The 17,404-nt window shown below is 51.3% G+C and overlaps 1 protein-coding gene across 1 annotated transcript in view; it reads left to right on the top strand.

Moving 5' to 3' along the window:
- Positions 1–3,302: 3,302 nt before the first annotated feature.
- Positions 3,303–17,404, top strand: part of Triobp (TRIO and F-actin binding protein) — a 59,697-nt gene continuing 45,595 nt past the window's right edge. Inside the window, exons 1-3 of the mRNA XM_029555089.1 lie at positions 3,303–3,334; positions 11,979–12,168; positions 13,055–13,211. Coding sequence (XP_029410949.1) covers positions 3,318–3,334; positions 11,979–12,168; positions 13,055–13,211 — 364 coding nt within the window. The 5' untranslated portion in view covers positions 3,303–3,317. The remainder of the gene's footprint in view (positions 3,335–11,978; positions 12,169–13,054; positions 13,212–17,404) is intronic.

Raw genomic sequence — 17,404 nt, 5'->3', positions numbered from 1 at the left:
GTTACAGACAGCCGTTAGCTTCCATGTGGGTGCTGGGATTCAAACCCGGGTCTTCTGCAAGAACAACCAGTGTTCTTAACTGCTGAGCCATCTCTCCAGCCCCTGTGTTCCATATTTTTAAGCTTTTCTTGGAAACATTTGATTTAGTAAACAGGAAATTATTTCAGAAAAAAATTTATTGCGTTTTATTTATTTATTGTGTTGTTGGGGGCGCACTTGTCAAGATCAGAGGACAACTTGCAGAAGTAGATATCTCTTTCCCCAGGATTGAACTCAGGTCAGCAAGCTTGGTGGCAAATGTCTTTACCTGCTAAACCATCTCGCCCGCCCTGGTTTTGTCTTTTGGGACAGGGTTTTACTCTGCAGGTCAGACAGATCGCGTGATCGATCCTCCAGCCTCAGTTTCCCATAGTGCTGGGATGACCGGCCTGTGTCACCAAGGCCTGCGAGCCATACTTCATACTCTACGTCTCTCCACCGTCGTGTGCGCTATGCCTGCCTGAGGACCTTAGGCAGAACGAACCAATGGGAGACAGAGAGGCCACATAGGCCAGGGCCAGCCCTTAGGCCCCCTGGAAACCCCAACTGGACCAGAGCTGCGGGGCCGCACAGGATAAACGTGCCCGAGGCGACCGGGCACCGCCCGCCTCCACCCCGCCCCGCGTCCTGAGAGGGTCCAATCCCACACTGTTCATGCAAATGAAGCTCTTAGAGCCAGCCTATTCCAGAGCGGCTGGGGCGTGGTCTTCCCTCCTCCCGGACCGCGTTTTGATTCATTGTTAAAATAGAGGCGGTAACCCTAGCGCTCCCACCTCAGCTGCCGGGTGAGTGGAAACCGGAGCCCAGGTGGGAGCCGAATGGGACGGGAGGGAGGCTTGGGGAGGGAGGCTGGAGGGATCCGGAGGAGCTTGCCCATTGGCTGCAGGAAGAGGGGTCCAGAGGGCCGTTCTGCGGGTGGGGCGTCAGATCCGTGAAGGTTTTTCATTATTGTACCCCCGTGTAAGGTACCTTTTAGGGAAGGTTTTACTGCTGATTGGTTGGGTTTGGGGGAGGAAATGCGAGTCGCAAGGGGTACGTGGAGTAAGAGCCCCCCGACTCCTCTCAGGAAAAGGAGCGACAATCTCCATCCTAGGCGATACTCCTTTCTGTGGCTGGACCAGAAAAGAGCCGCCCAGGTTGGAGGGGCGCATCCATCCATCCATCACTAAGAACAGGGACCAAGCTGGGGAGATAAATGGTCATTCAGGGAGGATCCCAAGTCCCCTGTACCCTCCTCTCGGAGTTCCCCTGTCCAAGGGGGAAGAACTACAGCCTACAGGGAGGACCTGGAATTCCTCAGCTCTCAGCCAAGATTGGCAGCAAGGGTCTGAGCCCCTGGGAGCTCCAGAGGGGACACAGGTAGATCAGGTATGAGGTGACCCCGGGAGTGCCATGCGTTTGGGGATGCTGGCTACTCTCCTCCCTTCACCCTCCTCCTGGGGTCTTAATAGGCAAGGCGGGCTCTGTATGTGTGTGTGTGTGTGTGTGTGTGTGTGTGTGTGTGTACTATTTGTGCCTGTATGCCCAAAGAGGGCAGATCCCCTTGAGCTGGAGTTACAGGCAATTGGGTGCCACGGAACCAAATTCAGGTCCTGCCAAAGAGCAGGAAGCCCCAGGGAGGGCATCTTGAAATCATTCTGACCCAGCTTTCCTTCCAGGAGGTGGACATTGGAGCCTGCAGAAGAGAGAGCACTGGGTTCAGGTCAAGACTCCAAGCTGGGCTGGGTGGGTGGCTCAGTGGTAGAGAACTTGTCTAACGTGTGTGAGGCCCTTGATTTGATCCTTAGCATTGAAAAGACACCAGTAGTTCCTTTTTTGACTAAACTCTGTCACAAATGTGCTGTGTGAACTTGTGTTGTTGTTCATTTTCATCTAAGATTTTGTTCACAAGTCTGAAAATACCTGGTTAGCCCTTGGGCTCACTCTGTTTGCCAAGGGACTTGGGTGAATTTCCTGGATGATCCAGGGCCCTGCATGTTCACCTCTGAGCTGGAGGAGACACACAGACCAGATGTGTCTCCAGCTGAGCCAGTTCCCCCTTGAGTGTTGGGGAACAACTCTGAGCCTTGATTGCCTCTTCTGAAACTGGCGTTAATCTGGGATGAATAAGGGAGGCTGGAGAGATGGCTTAGTGGTTAAGAGCACTGGCTGCTCTTGCAGAAGACCTAGATTCATATCCCAGCACCCATGTGGACATTGCAAGACACAGGTGCACTCTGTGAAGCCCTAGCTGGTCCAAAACTCACTATGTAGACCAGGCTGGCTTTGAACTCAGAGTGGTATGCCTGCCTCTGCCTCCTGAGTGGTAGAATAATTTTTTAATATTTTATTTATTCATCTATTTTTTGTCTTTTTGAGACAGAGTCTCCCTGTAGCCCCAGCTGTCCTGGAACGCATTTACATAGACCAGGCTGGCCTTGAACTCACAGAGATCCGCCTGCCTCTACCTCCCAAGTGCTGGGATTAAAGGAGTGCGCCACCACACCCGGCTTTATTTATTATTTTTATTTTATGAGTGTATTGCCTGCATGTATGTGAATGCACCGTGCCGTGGAGGTCAGAAGAGGGCTTTGGATTCCCCTGGAACTGGAGTTAAGGATGGTTTGTAGCCGCCATGTGGGTGCTGGGAATTGAACCTGGGTCCTCTGCAAGAACAGTCAGTGCTCGTAACACTGAGCATCTCTCCAGCCCCGTGAGTGGTAGAATTAAAGGCTTGCATCACCACACCTGGTTCGTTTTGTTTTTAAAGAGATGGAGACTGGATATGTTGCCCAGGCTGATCCAAACTTCTACACTCACAAGTACTTCATGACTGTCTTCTGAGTAGCTGGGACTATGGGTATATATATCATTGCCTGGAAACCTGCATTTTTATGAGCAGCCCAAGGAGAGTGTAATTCAGGGTCCTTGAAACACTGAACAACACTGCAATAAGGATTATAAATCTCGTGTAAATGGTTGGTAGTGTTCCTGAGCACTTAGTGTTTGTTGAGTGAATACATGAATAGATGAGTGGGTGGATAGCCTTGCCTGTTTTGGGTAAACTGGGCTGGGATCTACACCTCCCTTTTGGAGATGCCCCCCCCCCCCCCCCCCCCCCCGCCGCCCCAAATCCTTCCCGGGCCCTACTCAGAGAGCCAGCTACTGGATCACAGGAGCTGCCTGGCCTGGCTCATCCCCTTTGGAGGAAGTGGCTATGGATGTCCTAGGTGAACATTTTGAGGCCAGCCCATCTGCCAACAGCCACTGTCTGAATTGCTTTCACCCTGAGGAAGGCCATGGAGAGAGGCACCAGGTAGGCTGGCTTTCCCTCCTGGTGGGTGGTTTGGAATAGGGAATCAGTGATGGGCTGGGCCTGGCTGGGCCATGAACCTGCACGTGAAGCCAGATGCTACTTCCTGAGCTGTGCTGTAGTTTTTCTCCACACAGTGAGATGGTTGGACTGTGTTAATATTCTTTATTCATTGGCCACTTTCACCTGCTTTTGTGATTAATTTTTTTCTTTATTACATTTAGAGAGAGAGAGGAGAGAGAGAGAGAGAGAGAGAGAGAGAGAGAGTGAGAGAGAGGAGAGAGGAGAGATAGGAAGACAACTTTTGGGAGTTGGTTCTCTCCTTCCACCATGTGGGTCCTGGGGATCCAATGCAGGTCATCAGGCTTGGCAGTGACCGCCTTTACCCACTGAGCCATCATGCCAGCCCCTTGCTCTTAATGATTTTTTATAACATAACCTCATCTAATCTATTCCTTACATTATATACAGTTCTTGACATCCTCTTTTGGGGGGCCCTGTGCATGCTAAGTGCTGAACAGCTGAACTACCTTCCAATCCCCAAATCTTTAACCTTTGCTCACTTCTGCTGAGACACAACCTTACCTCATACCACAAACAGAAAATTACCAGTGTGTCCTAGATGTAACCCAGCATGTTATCTGTGATGCTATTTTCACAATGCATCCACTCCTTAAATATAAATCAAATTATGATTTACCAAGTATAATGCAATAAAACTTAGGGGAAAAGGGAACAAGATTAGAAACTAAAAGAAGGGCTGGAGAGATGGCTCAGTGCTCCTGCAGAAGACCTAGGTTCAGTTCCTACCACTTACATGGTTGCTAACAACCATCCATAACTCCAGTTCCAAGGGATCTAACACCCTCTTCTGACCTCTGTGGGCATTGCACAACACACACGTGCACTTACCTACGTGCAGGCAATATGCTCATACACATAAAATAAAATAAAAATAAAAATAAATTTAAAAAACTAAAAGAAAAGGTCAGGCTTTAATCCCAGCACTCAGGAGGCAGAGGCAGGCGGATCTCTGTGAGTTCCAGGCCAGCCTGGTCTACATAGTAAGTTTCAGGACAGCTGGGGCTACAGGGAGACCCTGCCTCAAAAAGACAAAAAAAGGGGCTGGAGAGATGGCCCAGCAGTTAAGAACACTGGCTGTTCTTGCAAAAGACCCGGGTTCGAATCCCAAAACCCACATGGCAGCTAACAATTGTCCATAACTCCAGTTCCAGGGGATCCAATAGCCTCTTCTGTCCTCCTCGGGCATTGTACAACACAGGTGCACTTACCTACATGCAGGCAATACACGCATACACATAAAATAAAAATAAAATATTTTTTAAAACGTAAAAAGGTCAGGTGTGAGGGTGCAGACCTGTAGTCATGGCAATTGGAGAGTGAGGCAGGGAACTGCCATCAGTTCCAGGAAAGCCTGGGCTACAAAATGAGATTTTTGTCTCAAAACAAACAAGAAAAAGCTAAAAAAAGAGAAAGACCTGTTACCTGTGGGAGGGCTGCTCCATGGAGTTCTGCTGTGTTTTGTGGAAGAGGTTACTTAATGGGAATGAGAGGCCTTAATGATGCACAGCACCCCCATAGTCATTCAAGTTGTCAGATGAGTGAAAGAAGAGTCATTTTCTCACTCCATGATTAATGTGGGCAGGTGCCAAGTCCCGGTTACATAGAAGCCCAGAGCACTGACCACACACCTTGAGAAGCATGGGACCTGTGGCTCTCCAAGGCCCCTTGACCTCCTGTGTCCCTGTCATTTCTGAGGTTCCTTTTAGCCTAGCAGTCAGCTTCCTGCAGGAGGTAAGGCCCCAAAGTGCTTATTATAAGGGTGTGTGGGGAGGTCTCTGTTCAGCCTTACAGCAAGCAGGCCTGTACCACAGCCTCTGCTGGCCACTTCCCCACAGTGTGGCCATCTTGGTACTCCTTGCTGGTAGAGGGGCAGCAGGCCCCTCACTCTGGGCATGTGGCCGATGCTTAGCCCAAGCTGCACAGGCTCATTCAGTCCATGTTTACTTCCTCTCCTCACCTCCTGACCAGCTCCTTCACCCTTACCCCCATTCAGGAGCAGAGGCCTGAAAGACCTGGCGTCTATCTTCTACACAAATGGCCTCCCAGCAGATGGGAGATGGCACTCGTGGACCAGAGGATCCTAGATTCAATCAGATCTGAAGTCCAGCCTTAGTTCCTCTGTTTCCCAACTAAGACCTTAGACCGGCTCTACACACTCATACAGACTGAACGGTTGCTTATTAGACTCAGTCAGCATTTCGATGGATGCCAGGGCAGTACTAATTATTGAAGCAGGTGCATCCCTGGCTACGCCGGTTTGGTGGTTTAGTCAAAGAAATGGAAAAGAAGAAAGGAACCATAGAAATAGCTATTTAATCATGGTTGTGACCAAAGCTGTAGCAGCAAGTGTCAGGCCACAGGCAAAGTTTCTCCAAGGACCTTTAGTGGCTTGGTGAGGGTTTTGGGGGATTAGCCAGTGAAGAAGAGGATGGAGAGGGAATGGTACTCTGTGTGAAAAGACCAGAGGCAGAAAGGATGAGGTTCAGAGGGGGGCTGAGGATGGGTCATGGAGAGGGAGGGACAGAGGAGCCACAGGATGAAAGATGGAGAACAGGTAGGGCCTGGGCCTCATCTGAACTTGTGTGACTTTGTGGACATGCTGAGGACTTTAGAGTCCATCTTGAGTATCTCAAGGAGACACTAGGGATTTTAAACAAGAGAGTGACTAAGGTGATCCCACCTTCATTTTTCAGTGTCGCTGTGATTGCTAGGAAAAGTGAGGAGTGCAAGGAGAGAGGGAAGCAAGGAGGCCAGGGTGGGAAAGCTGCAAGTTTCTGTTTGATCCAGAAAGGACAGAGGCCTTGACGTGGGGCTGAAGGACACATCCGAGAGCAAGAGGACTAGGAGTCTATAGTATTAGGGGTGGGGAGGGAGAAGCCCATAGCTGGCTCCTAAATTATTTGGGGGATGGGAAGTAGGTATGCTGTTGCTCAGGGCATGTGGTGAGTGGACACTGCAGTTTAGTGGCTGGACCACACCGGAGAGGCATGAGGATCTGGCATCCATGGAGCATGGATAGAATCAGAGGTTGGCTGGGCTGGAGACATGACTCGGTGGTTAAGAGCACTGGCTGCTCTTGCAGAGGACCCAGGTCCTCTGCAAGAACAGCCAGTGCTCTTAACCACTGAGACATCTCTCCAGTTCCTAAAATTAAAAAAAAAAAAAGTTTAATTATATGTATATCTGTGGGTTTGAGAATCTGAGTGCAATACCCATGGAGGTCAGGTCAGAAGAGTGTATCAGATGCCCTGGAGCTGGAGTTACAGGCGGTTCTGAGCCACACTATGAGGGTGCTGGGAACTGAACTTGGGCCCTTTGTAAGAACAGCCTGCACTCAAGGCTGAGCCATCTCTCCAGGAACCACCACCACCACCCCAGCCTCAGCCAACTTTTAACTTCAGGTTAAACCTTAGGCAGAAGTGACCCAGAAGATAAAGATGAATAGCCAGAGGGTTGAGGGGCACAGATCAGCCTGTGGCCCTACTGGGCTCTGAGAACATGACTTCACTGTCACAGAAGGACCCTGGGATCAAATCCTTATGCTTCCTTTTGTTCCACTGAACTCTGTAAGCACAAGAGAGTTAGTGAGGCAGCCAACTCTGAGAGGAACACCCGTTCTGTATCATATACATTATACATAGAACTTGCGACTCTGGGGCTGCAGAGATGGCTCAGCATATCTAACAACCTCATCTGGCTTCCACAGACACCTCCATTGTGCACACCCCACCCCCAGACATACACACATACCCATAATCATAAATAAATAAATTTTGGGGGCTGGAGAGATGGCTTAGTGGGTAAGAGCACTGGTTGCTCTTGCAGAGGACCTGGGTTCGGTTCCCAGCACCCACATGGTGGTTAACAACCATCCATAACTCTAGTTCCAGGGGATCCAACACCCTCTTCTCGCTACAGGTCCCCACATACATGCAGGCAAAACACTTATATATACAAAATAAAAATAAATAAAATATTTTTAAAAAAACAAACCCAAACAACAACAAAAAAGCTGGAGCTGGGCATGATGGCAGAGGCAGGTAGAGCTCTGTACAGCTCAACCTGATCTACATCTACAGACACCCGAGTCCTCCCAGGCTAGGAGGTGGAGAAAGGGCAAGTTCTAGAAATCACAGCTGTGGCCATGTCATGGCCAGGTTCAGAGGGAGAGAGGATAGTTATGTGGGAGGGCACTGCCCTATGCTAGGTCCATACAGCCTTTCTCTACTCTCCTTCCCCTCTCTCTCCCTCCCTCCCTACTCCCTTTTCCTTCTCAGACAGGATCTCTTTATGCAGCTCAGGCTGGCCTTGAACTCATAATCCTCCTTTTGTGGTATTGCAGGTATGCACCACCATGTCTGGCTAATTTATTTATTCTTATTGTATTTAACATTACTCTGCCAGTTTGAGGTTTACAAAATAATGCTCTTTTATTACACTTAAGGTGAATAGACAGACACTGCTTTGAGCCTTTTACAAATGCTCCCTCATTTTATTCCCCTCACATCCCCTAGTGGCTCTGGTTATCAGGCCAGTTTATAGATGATGTAACCCAGGCACAGAAAGGACAGTCACCTGGCCCAAGTCTTGTTGGTCACACCTATGCCTCCCATTCAGAGACAGCAAGGCCCAGAGAGAGGGAGTTACTGATGAGGTCACCCAGCCAGGATGGGACCCAGGTCTGTCTGCAGCCAGAACCTGTGTCAACTTACCAGACAGGAAATCAGAGCTGGGGACTGACCCCTGGGCATGTTTATGTACAGGGCAGGAGGTAGAGATGGGGCTACAGGCCCAAGCAGGAAGGAGGTGCCATATCAGGTCAGGGGTCCTGCTGGGTGGCCCCTTGGCAATGCTGGGGTTGAGGTGGGAAGCTGTTCCTTATTTTATGCTGGTGCTGTCCCCTGGGTGGCCAAGGCGCCAGGCTGGGCTGTGGATCTGACACCTGCTGCCGGGCTCCGATCAGAATCTGGCTGTGGGACAGGGGTGAAACTGAATCCCGTTTGGCCTATTCTGGCCTGGAAGTGGCCACAGACCCCGTACGGGTCCTTCCCTGGTACAGTCTGGTCTTGCCCACGGTAGCCTCCTCTGAGCCTAGAGAGCTTCTGCCCCCCATTGGCATTGCCCAGGCTGCAGCCTCGGCCCTGGTCGCCAGGCTCCAGGGTCCCCAGGGAGACTCCCACCGGGCCGCTCTCAGGTGAGCCGCCAGGATCGGGTTCCCGGCGGTTTCATGTCCTGCATTGTTCTTGGCTGAGCCCGGGCTTATGAAACAGTAATGAGGGGCCCCGCTCCCGAGGCCGGCCCTTCTAAGGTTTCCGCTGCCTGGGCCATCTCAGCACCAGGGCCGGGAGTCCGGGCCTGGGAGGGCGGCAGCGTGGGGGCCTGAGCCAGAGCCCCCCGGGAACGAGGGTGCTGACAGCCACCAGCTGCCACCGCTGGAGCCCGCTGCCCAGGTAACCCGAGAGGAGGCGGGGAGGGCCTTGCCATTCTGGGAGGTGGGGAGAGTGGGGGGCCTTCTTGGAGGGGAGCAGCCATTCCCCGGGGCTGAGCCCAGCACCAACATTTTCAGGTGTAGCCCTGCTGTGGGCAGTGCCAAGGGCCCTTCCACAGCCTGGGTCCTCCACTCTAGGGCTCCTGCCTCTCCCATAGCCCCCAGCCCTTCATTCCTTTTAGATCTTGCCCTTTCCTCCTCCCTCAGACTGGCTCTTTCTCCCTCAGAGCAACTCTTCCTCTCCAGGCCAAGCAAATCCACCCCTTTATCCTTGTCTTCTGGCTGCCAGGGTACTCTGGGGCCTTCGAGAAATTCCCATTCTCAAGTATGCACACATACATACGCATTTACATGATCTTGCTCATGTACAGGAAACATATGCATTGGTGTAGCGGATCAGCTGGCACACATGCAAGTGTGCACATGGGTGCCCCAAACCACAGGTAACATGTACCTGTCCCTAGATCCATGTGTGTGCACATGTGTGCATATATGTTCCAGGTACCACTACCAGCCCTGGCTTGGGTCCCCAGAGTGCCCCCAGCCAAGGGAATGGGAAGTCTCTGAGCAGGGAGATGCTAGGAGATGTCTAGAGATACCTACCCATCCCAGCTGGGAGGGGCTGGGAGGGGGAGGGGATCTCCACATGGCCCTGAGCTGTATCTCCTCTCTCTAATGCTGGATCAGGAGCCTCAGAGCCCTTCTAGTGCTGAGGCACCCTACTGCAACCCGCCCCACTGCCCACCAGTTTCTCAGGACCCACTTGGTGCTGCCACCTCTGCTGGCCAGTCTGTGGAGGGCCCAGGCGTCAGGCAGGGGCCTGAGAGGTGGGTAAAGCCCCAGGTCCCAGGGAAGGGCTCCCTGGGAAGAGAATGCCCTTGCCTTCACTATGCATACCCCTTTGTGACGGCAGTATCCTTCTGATGGCAACTGGTGTGGGTCACATGGTCTATCCATACAGTCTGGATAGAGGTAGGCTGTGGGCATTGGGGTCCTTGGGGCCGTTAGAGAGCTCACATCAGTCTGTCCCTGTTTGTACCTGGGTCTCTGAGTCTAGGTCTGAACCCAGCTATCTTTCCTGGTGGCCCTGCCCACACTATAATTCCATGGGGTGGAGGATGGCTGTGCACATCTCCTGGTCCTTGCGCGTAATTTTAAAAGATTGAAAGAACTGAGACTGGTGATGGATGCTTGTGATTCCAACATTCAGGAAATGGAGGCCGGAGGATAGGAAGTTCAGGGCTAGCTTGGGCTACACAAGCAGACTCTGTTCTATCTCCTACCCCTCCAAAAAAAGTTTGAACAGTTCCCTCAGTCAGGGCACCTCCTGTTACCCCTGCCTGGCTGGGTCTTGTTCCAGCTTTCAGGATTCTGTCCAGCCCAGGCCTGAAACCAAGATCCCCCACTGAGGTCATGAGACCTTTCGGGAGACCATGGCCTGAGGGTCCAGAAAGCTGGACCCCAGTTTCACATCTGACCCAGATGGGCTATGGAACCTTGGACAAGTTATTCCATCTTTATGGGTTTTTTTTTGTTTTTTTTTGTTTTTGTTATTTTTGAGACTGTCTCACTGTAGCCCCAGCTGGTCTGGAACTCACTATGCAGACCAGGCTAGCCTTGAACTCAAAGAGATTCACCTGCCTCTGCCTCCTGAGTGCTAGGATTTAAGGCATGTGCCACCACGCCTGACTACCCCATCTTTTTATGCCTCACTTTTCCTGTTTCTAAAGTAAGGGACTGAGTCAGGCTGAGGATGTAGTTCAATAACAGAGGGTGTGCCTAATAGCCCTGAGTTTGAGTCCCAGTATTGTAAAAATAGATAATTTGGGGGATTTATTTTTATTTTATGTATGTGGTTTTGCCTGCATGTATGTTAGTGCACCTGTATATGCAGTGCCCATGGAGGCCAGAAGAGGACCCTGGAACTGGAGGTTGTAAACTGCCTTGTGGGTGCTGGGAACCAAACCTGGGTCCTCTCCAAGAGCAGCCAGTGCTCTTAACCACTGAGACATTTCCCCAGCCCCAAAATAAATAATTTCATTTTTGCTTTTTTAGACAGGGTCTCCCTGTAACCCCAGATGGCCTGGAACTTGCTATGCAGACCAGGCTGGCCTTGAACTCACAGAGATCTGGTTGGCCTTGAACTCACAGAGATCTGCTTACCTCTATCTCCCCAGTGCTGGGATTAAAAGTATCTGCCACCACACATACCTATAAATTTTAAAAAGGTAGATTGGATCAAATTCTCATTGTTTGAAAGCAAGATTCACCACAGGTCGCATTATGTTAAGTGAAAAAGAAAGTTTTGATATCAATTATATTTCAGAAAGTCTAGGACAAATTAAGTGGAATTTTTCTTGTAGGACTTGTCAGAGCATTTACTTTGGAGGCCTGCATTGTGATGATTAGGTGGGAAGGTAGAGAGAGGCATGTATAGAATGTCCCATTTTTATTTAACTGTGGATCTCTTTTTTTAGAATCATCACTCATTATTACTATTTTATAGGCCATTCTGTGGGTCACTTTGGGAATACTGTGAGCTATAAGCAACTTGTACCGGGGCCACCAGGAATAGTTTCTGTTAAAGCTCACCTATTTCCATAGCTCTTGCCCTCAGAACTTGCTGCCCCCACACCCCTGTTATCCCAGCGTGTGTCTGTCACTGAGCTGAGTGTCCCCACACATGATCCACTCACAGGGGACTGGGGCTGGAGCAGTAGTCCAGCCATTGCCCAGTTCTGTCCTTTCCTAGCTTTGTAACCAGGCTCTTGACTCCTCTGAGCCATAGTTTCTTCATCTGTACAATGGGACTCTAGACGTGATTATAAGGGAGAGGGTGTTTGTGTGCCAGGAGTGGTCCATATAGAGCCTAGCTGGCCCTCAGCACTGGCTTCTGGTTCTGAAGTAGCTGCAGATACCTGGGTCCTGTGGCATAGGTGCTCAAATACCCGTGTCCGTGCACACACGCACGTGTGTGTGTGTGTGTGTGTGTGTGTGTGTGTGTGTGTGTGCGTGTGATTCCCTGACTCCCTGTTTACCTTTTGAGGAAAGTCATGGGTCTCTCTCCTCTCCCAGGGGCCTGTCCCCAACAGTAGCTCTCCTTGCAGAGGGCCCCACAGCCACTCCCAAGAGCAGCCTCCCTGAGGCAGTGCCCTATCTGGAGTGCCTGGCCTCTGGCAGCTGCAAGGAAGAGGACCCTGTCTCTGCCACCAGATCCAGCCAAGACAACAATACCCCTGATGATACCAGCCATTCATCCTCTGTGGTAAGCTTGAGGCCAGGGACTGGGGACAACAGCAGGCTGCTCAGTGTCCCCAGCTCTGGGGGTCCCTAAACCTCCAGAGGTGAGCTGAGCCTCTCTCTGCAGAACATACTAGGCCAAGTGTGGCCACCAGCTGCCCTGCTGCTGAGGTGGGGCTGCTGCCTGCTGGCCCAGGGAGAGTGGTAGTGAAGGCAGGTGTAGGGAGGAGTTTGGGGACCTTGGGTGAGTCACCAGCTGGATCAGGTCACAGGACTGAGAGGTGGGTGTGGCATCCAGAGCAAGTAAGAGGTTGGCCCCAGCCCTGTCTTGGCCACAGGCTACTGAGTCCATGACCAGTCCTGGGGTTGATCTCCAAAGTAGAGGGAAGGAAACAGGCTTGGGCACTGGCAGAAGCTGGTGAAAGAGAGGAACCAGGAGGCTCTCCCCACGAATTTACACTTGAAGGGACTGTCCCCCTGAGACCTCCCTCTAAAGGAAAGTGACAGGAAGGGATGAGCTCGGCACTGTGTACTAAGGGCTCAGTGGAGTTCAAGGCTCCTCAGCATCCTCTGAGCTAGAGACTGTTAAGGCCTTGCCAGAGCCTGAGGCTCAGAGAGGGAAAGCAACTTACTTGAGGCTATATAGCTGGGAAGAGGTAGGGCTAGGATTTGAACCTGTACCTCTCAGCTGTGACTTTGGCCCAGTTTTTGGCTTCAATGACTGCACCTCCTGCTCAAGGTTGACCAAAGATTTGCTGAGTCACCTTCTACCAAGAGTCAATCATGGTGCCGGGCACATAGCAGATGCCCCTAAAGCCAGTTTCTTCCCCTCTTTTCTACCCCTTATCCTGGAAGCACGGGCCCTGGGCTCCCTCTTCTCCTCCGTAACAGGCCTTTTCCTCCCCTGGCAGGACTGGGAAACTGTGGAGAGGCCAGGGGCCATCACCAACTGGGACAGACTCACTGTGATGATCCCCAGGAGGCCCCAGGAGGGGCCGAGAGCTGACAGTACTCAAAGAGTCACCAGGTCCCCTGCCAGAGGAGACACAACAGGCCAGAGAAAGGAAGGTAGGTTCTCAGATGGTCTTGTGACCACAAGGATAGTGATGGCCTACGGACCCCCTCAACAGCCATCTCACTAGCTAATAATAGTAGCAGCTCGCTGGGTGTGGTGGTACACACCTTTAATCCCAGCGCTCAGGAGACAGAGGCAAGCAGATCTCTGTGAGTTCAAGGCCAGCCTGGTTTAGGTAGTGAGTTCCAGGTCAGCTGGTGCTATAGGGAGACATAAATAAATAAATAAATAAATAAATAAATAAATAGAACTAATGGTAGCAGTTCTCACATCACTGTGGAAGGATGATATGGGTCATGCTACCTGCTTTAATGAAGCCATCTCTCAGGTGGCAGGTTGGGGGTCCTAAGTTATAAGGAACAGAAACAAGCTGAACACAGAATGTCCCCCATAAACAGAAGGCTAAGGGAGTGGTACTTCAGGCGTGGCTAGATCCAGGTGTTCAGACAGCACCCAAAATCTCTTCTCTACTTTGCTTTTTTCTGAGGTGGCTCCATTCTTAGTCAAACCCTTCCCTGATAGTGGCATGATGAACTCCAGCAGGGCCAGCTCTGTGCCACCTGCTCCTTGGCTCCCATAGAAGAGCACAGAGCCGAGCATGGTGGTGCACGCCTTTAATCCCAGCACTTGGGAGGGGTGGAGGCAGGCAGATCTCTGAGTTCCAGGCCAGCTGGGGCTACAGGGAGACCCTCTCTCAAAAAAGACCAAAAGAAGAAGTAGGAGGAGGAAGAGGAGGAAGAGGAGGAGGAGGAGAAGGGGGGCACAGTCTCCAGTCAGCACAGTTAAAGTCTCAGGAAGGGTTCTCACAGGGACCACTGTGGGTCCTCCCATGTTCATGGTTGGCCTCTTGTGCAAACTTCGAGGCCTTGGCTAGGAGGAGGGGAGAGTTCCCAAAGAAAATCAGGTGCTGTTCCCAGCGCGGGGGCAGAGGGGCACGTGAGTGGAAGGGCTGATATTAGGCCAAGTCCATAAGCTTGTCATAACCATAGAGGCAGGTGAGGCTGATTAACATCTCACTGGGATGTGAACTTAGCATGCTGGTCCTCAAATTCTGGCCCTGGTGTCTCTTTTCAATGTGGACAAGATTTGGGGCTGGGGAGTCAGGACACCCATCTCCTTTCCTGATGGCAGTCCTGATTGCGTGTGGCCCCTGATGGAGTCTCATCAACATGGGTGTGTGGAGATGGTAGCCTGGGGTCCCTGGAGGAGTTAGCATGGGCTCTTCCCCTAGAAAACTCACCACCTAGCAAAGCAGACAGAAGCTGGCCCTAGTGGCCCAGAAGAGAGGAAGAACAGACACAGGAGTGAGGGAAGAGATGAATGCAGGACTGGCACAGGAGAAGACTGTCTGGGTGAAGGAGAGCAGGACCGGGAAGAACATCTATGGAGCCTATTGACATCTGAAGTTCAAATGTGGTACAGCATTGGGGTAGACTGTGCTGGGCCTCCACAGCATGGCTAAGGATTTTGGATTCTCTTTCCTAACTAGGGAACCATGTGAGGTATGGGGTGTGGGGAGCAATGTCATTGAACTGGTGCTTTGGGATGGTCCTAGGTGTGAGGTCAGGATGCATTGGAGCAGGATGAGGCAAGGGAATGAGAAACCAGGTGAGCTCATAGCAGTCACCTAGTGACACCTGGTTCAGGCTGGAATTGCTGGCAGATGCTGAGTCCCATGGTGAAAGGTTGCCTGGCAACAGCATATTCAGGGCACTCAGTATCTGCTCAGACTATGCTTGACCACAGAGGGAAAAGGCACCTAAGGCTGGGGAGCTCTGTCAGATGCTGCAGCAGTCCAGAGGCCCACTCGGTTTTCCAGGAGCTGCCTGCCAATGGATGTGATGCCTGGAGACAGGGCAGCAAGCAGCATCCCTTCCCTTCCAAATCTTTCCACTAAAATGCATCTGCTGGGTATGGTGACGCTTGCCTGTAATCCCAACACAGACTGGCTTTGAACTCTATGTAGCCAAAGCCAGTCTCAAATTCCCGATCCTCCCGTCTCCACCTCCTGAGTGCTGGTATTACAGAAGGTTCCACACCCGGCTCTGCTTTCTTGCTTCTGAACTCCTTAGGCTGTGGCTGGGATCTTCTCCATGACCTACTTTCAGTCAGAAGCTGTTGCCACTGTCCACCTGGTGGCTGCTTGCTACATTGCAGTCAGGGACCAAGACTCTGAAGGCATTAGCCAACTGTGCTGGGGCTCCCAGATGCATTCCTATTTGGAGGGGTAGGATCCTGGGTGCCCAAGCACAACTGCATACCTGCCCTGCATGGAGGGATGTCCTGGGATGGCCAGGCTCCAAGGATATCTTGATGGGGTGAGGGAGGGATGAGAAGGATCCAGATTCTGGGTGGGGTGGCAGGAGCCAGCTCAGCCTGCGCGTAGTTCAAAGGGTGGGGACACTGCAGGCAGGGCAGAAACAGAACCAGAGGTTATGGCACTATGTGTACTATGCACCTACTATGTGCCAAGCACTTCTGCAAGCTGCAGAGACACCGTGGGAGTGCAAGGCCCTACCCACACAGAGCTGCCAGGGAGAACGTGGGTAACCAAGGTGTCAGGAAGGACATGGAGGGCTGCTCCTTATGGGATGGCCAGAGATCCTAAGTATAAGAATGAACCAGCTGGGCAAAAACAGGCAGCAGCAAGAGCCAAGGCCCGGGGGGTTGGAGGCTTTTGTGGGGTGGGAGGCTCTTGTGGCATGTTTGAGGAACTGAAAGGGTGGATGTTGGATCCCGGTAAGTGCGGGGCAAGATGGAGGAAGGGAATGATCCTTGCAGAGTCTTTCAATCTTGAGAGATCCTGGATCTCATTCTAAATACAGTGGGCAGCCCTGGAGGTGCTCTTTTTTGTTTTCATTTGGAAATAATTTCATATATGTAGAAGCATGGCAGAGATTGTACCTAGAGTGGCTACTGTACTCTTTGCCCAGGTTTCCTTGATACTAATGTGGAGGTGATTCAACTGTAGTTCTATGGTTGTAGTTAAGCAATTAACATTGGTAGGGCCGGGGTGTGTGGCTCAGTAGTATAACTAACCTGCCTAGCATGTGTGAGGCCCTTGATTCCATTCCCATCCCCAGAAAAAAGGTTAGTACACTATTAAACTAAAAGACTATTCAGATCCACGAGTTTGTTTCTTTCTTTTTTGGTTTGTTTTATTTGTTTTATATAAGATCTTACTATGTATCCCTGGCTGGCCTGGAGCTCCTTCTGTAGCCCTGGTTGCTGGCCTTCCCTGGAACCTGTAGCAATCCCCCTGTCTCTACCTCTCAAGAGCTAAGATTACAGGAACCTCCAACCCAATATCACCTTTCTATTCTAGGACCCAGCCCAGGATCCCACCCTGCATTTAGATGCCTGGTCTCCTCTGGTCCTTCCATATGTGGCAGCTTTATGGCCTTTCCTTACCTGCCCTTCAAGGACTGTAAGCAGGGACAGACCTGGTCACCTCACTCTGCTGAGGGAACGGTGATATTGGACCCACAGCATCCATGCTGGGGGACTCCTGCAACCATCTAAGCAAGCAATGATGGTGACTCTTGGGGGCGGGGGCTGGAGAGGAGAGAAGCAGTAGATTTGGAGGACATCTTGGGGAAGAGTCAGGATATCAGCCTGTGAGGAAACAACAGGGCCATGCCAGGTACTGAATTCAGACTTCAAGGACAGCAGGTGTTAACGTAGTGAGGTTGGAGGGAACACTGGCTGCACGTGAAAAGACGGAAGGTAATTGTGGCCTCTTCAAGAGGAGGCCACACTGCTCTCCTGAGCGCCAGCCCAGGAGCACATACAGCTGGTGGCCAGGGTCGGAGAGGAGTGGAGGTTGGTCTTAAGGTCATGTCAACCCTATGATGGGGCCAGGAGCCAGGAGGTGGTCACTGTAGAGAGCAGTTTGGTTCATCCCTTAGACCAGCACCTTCTGCAATTATGGGATGCCCACAGGTACCTGTGTATGAGTTACTTTTCTTGTTGCTATGACAAAATGCCTAACAAAACCAACTTGAAGAAGGCAGGGTTTATTTTGGCTTACAGTTTGGGGGTTCGACCCATTATGGTGAGGAAGGTGTGGCATCAGGAGTGTGAGGTGGCTGGTCAGTGCATCTGCAGTCAGGAGCAGAGACTGATGAATACCGGTATCTTGCTTTCTCTTTTTTTTTTATTTAATAATATGTGTGTATGTATATAT

The sequence above is a fragment of the Nannospalax galili genome, unplaced genomic scaffold (genome assembly GCF_000622305.1).
Source record: "Nannospalax galili isolate Female #2095 unplaced genomic scaffold, S.galili_v1.0 scaffold445, whole genome shotgun sequence".
Classification (NCBI taxonomy): Eukaryota; Metazoa; Chordata; class Mammalia; order Rodentia; family Spalacidae; genus Nannospalax; species Nannospalax galili.
Note: the sequence above shows the minus strand (reverse complement) of the source record. Positions and strands in the feature narration are given on the sequence as shown.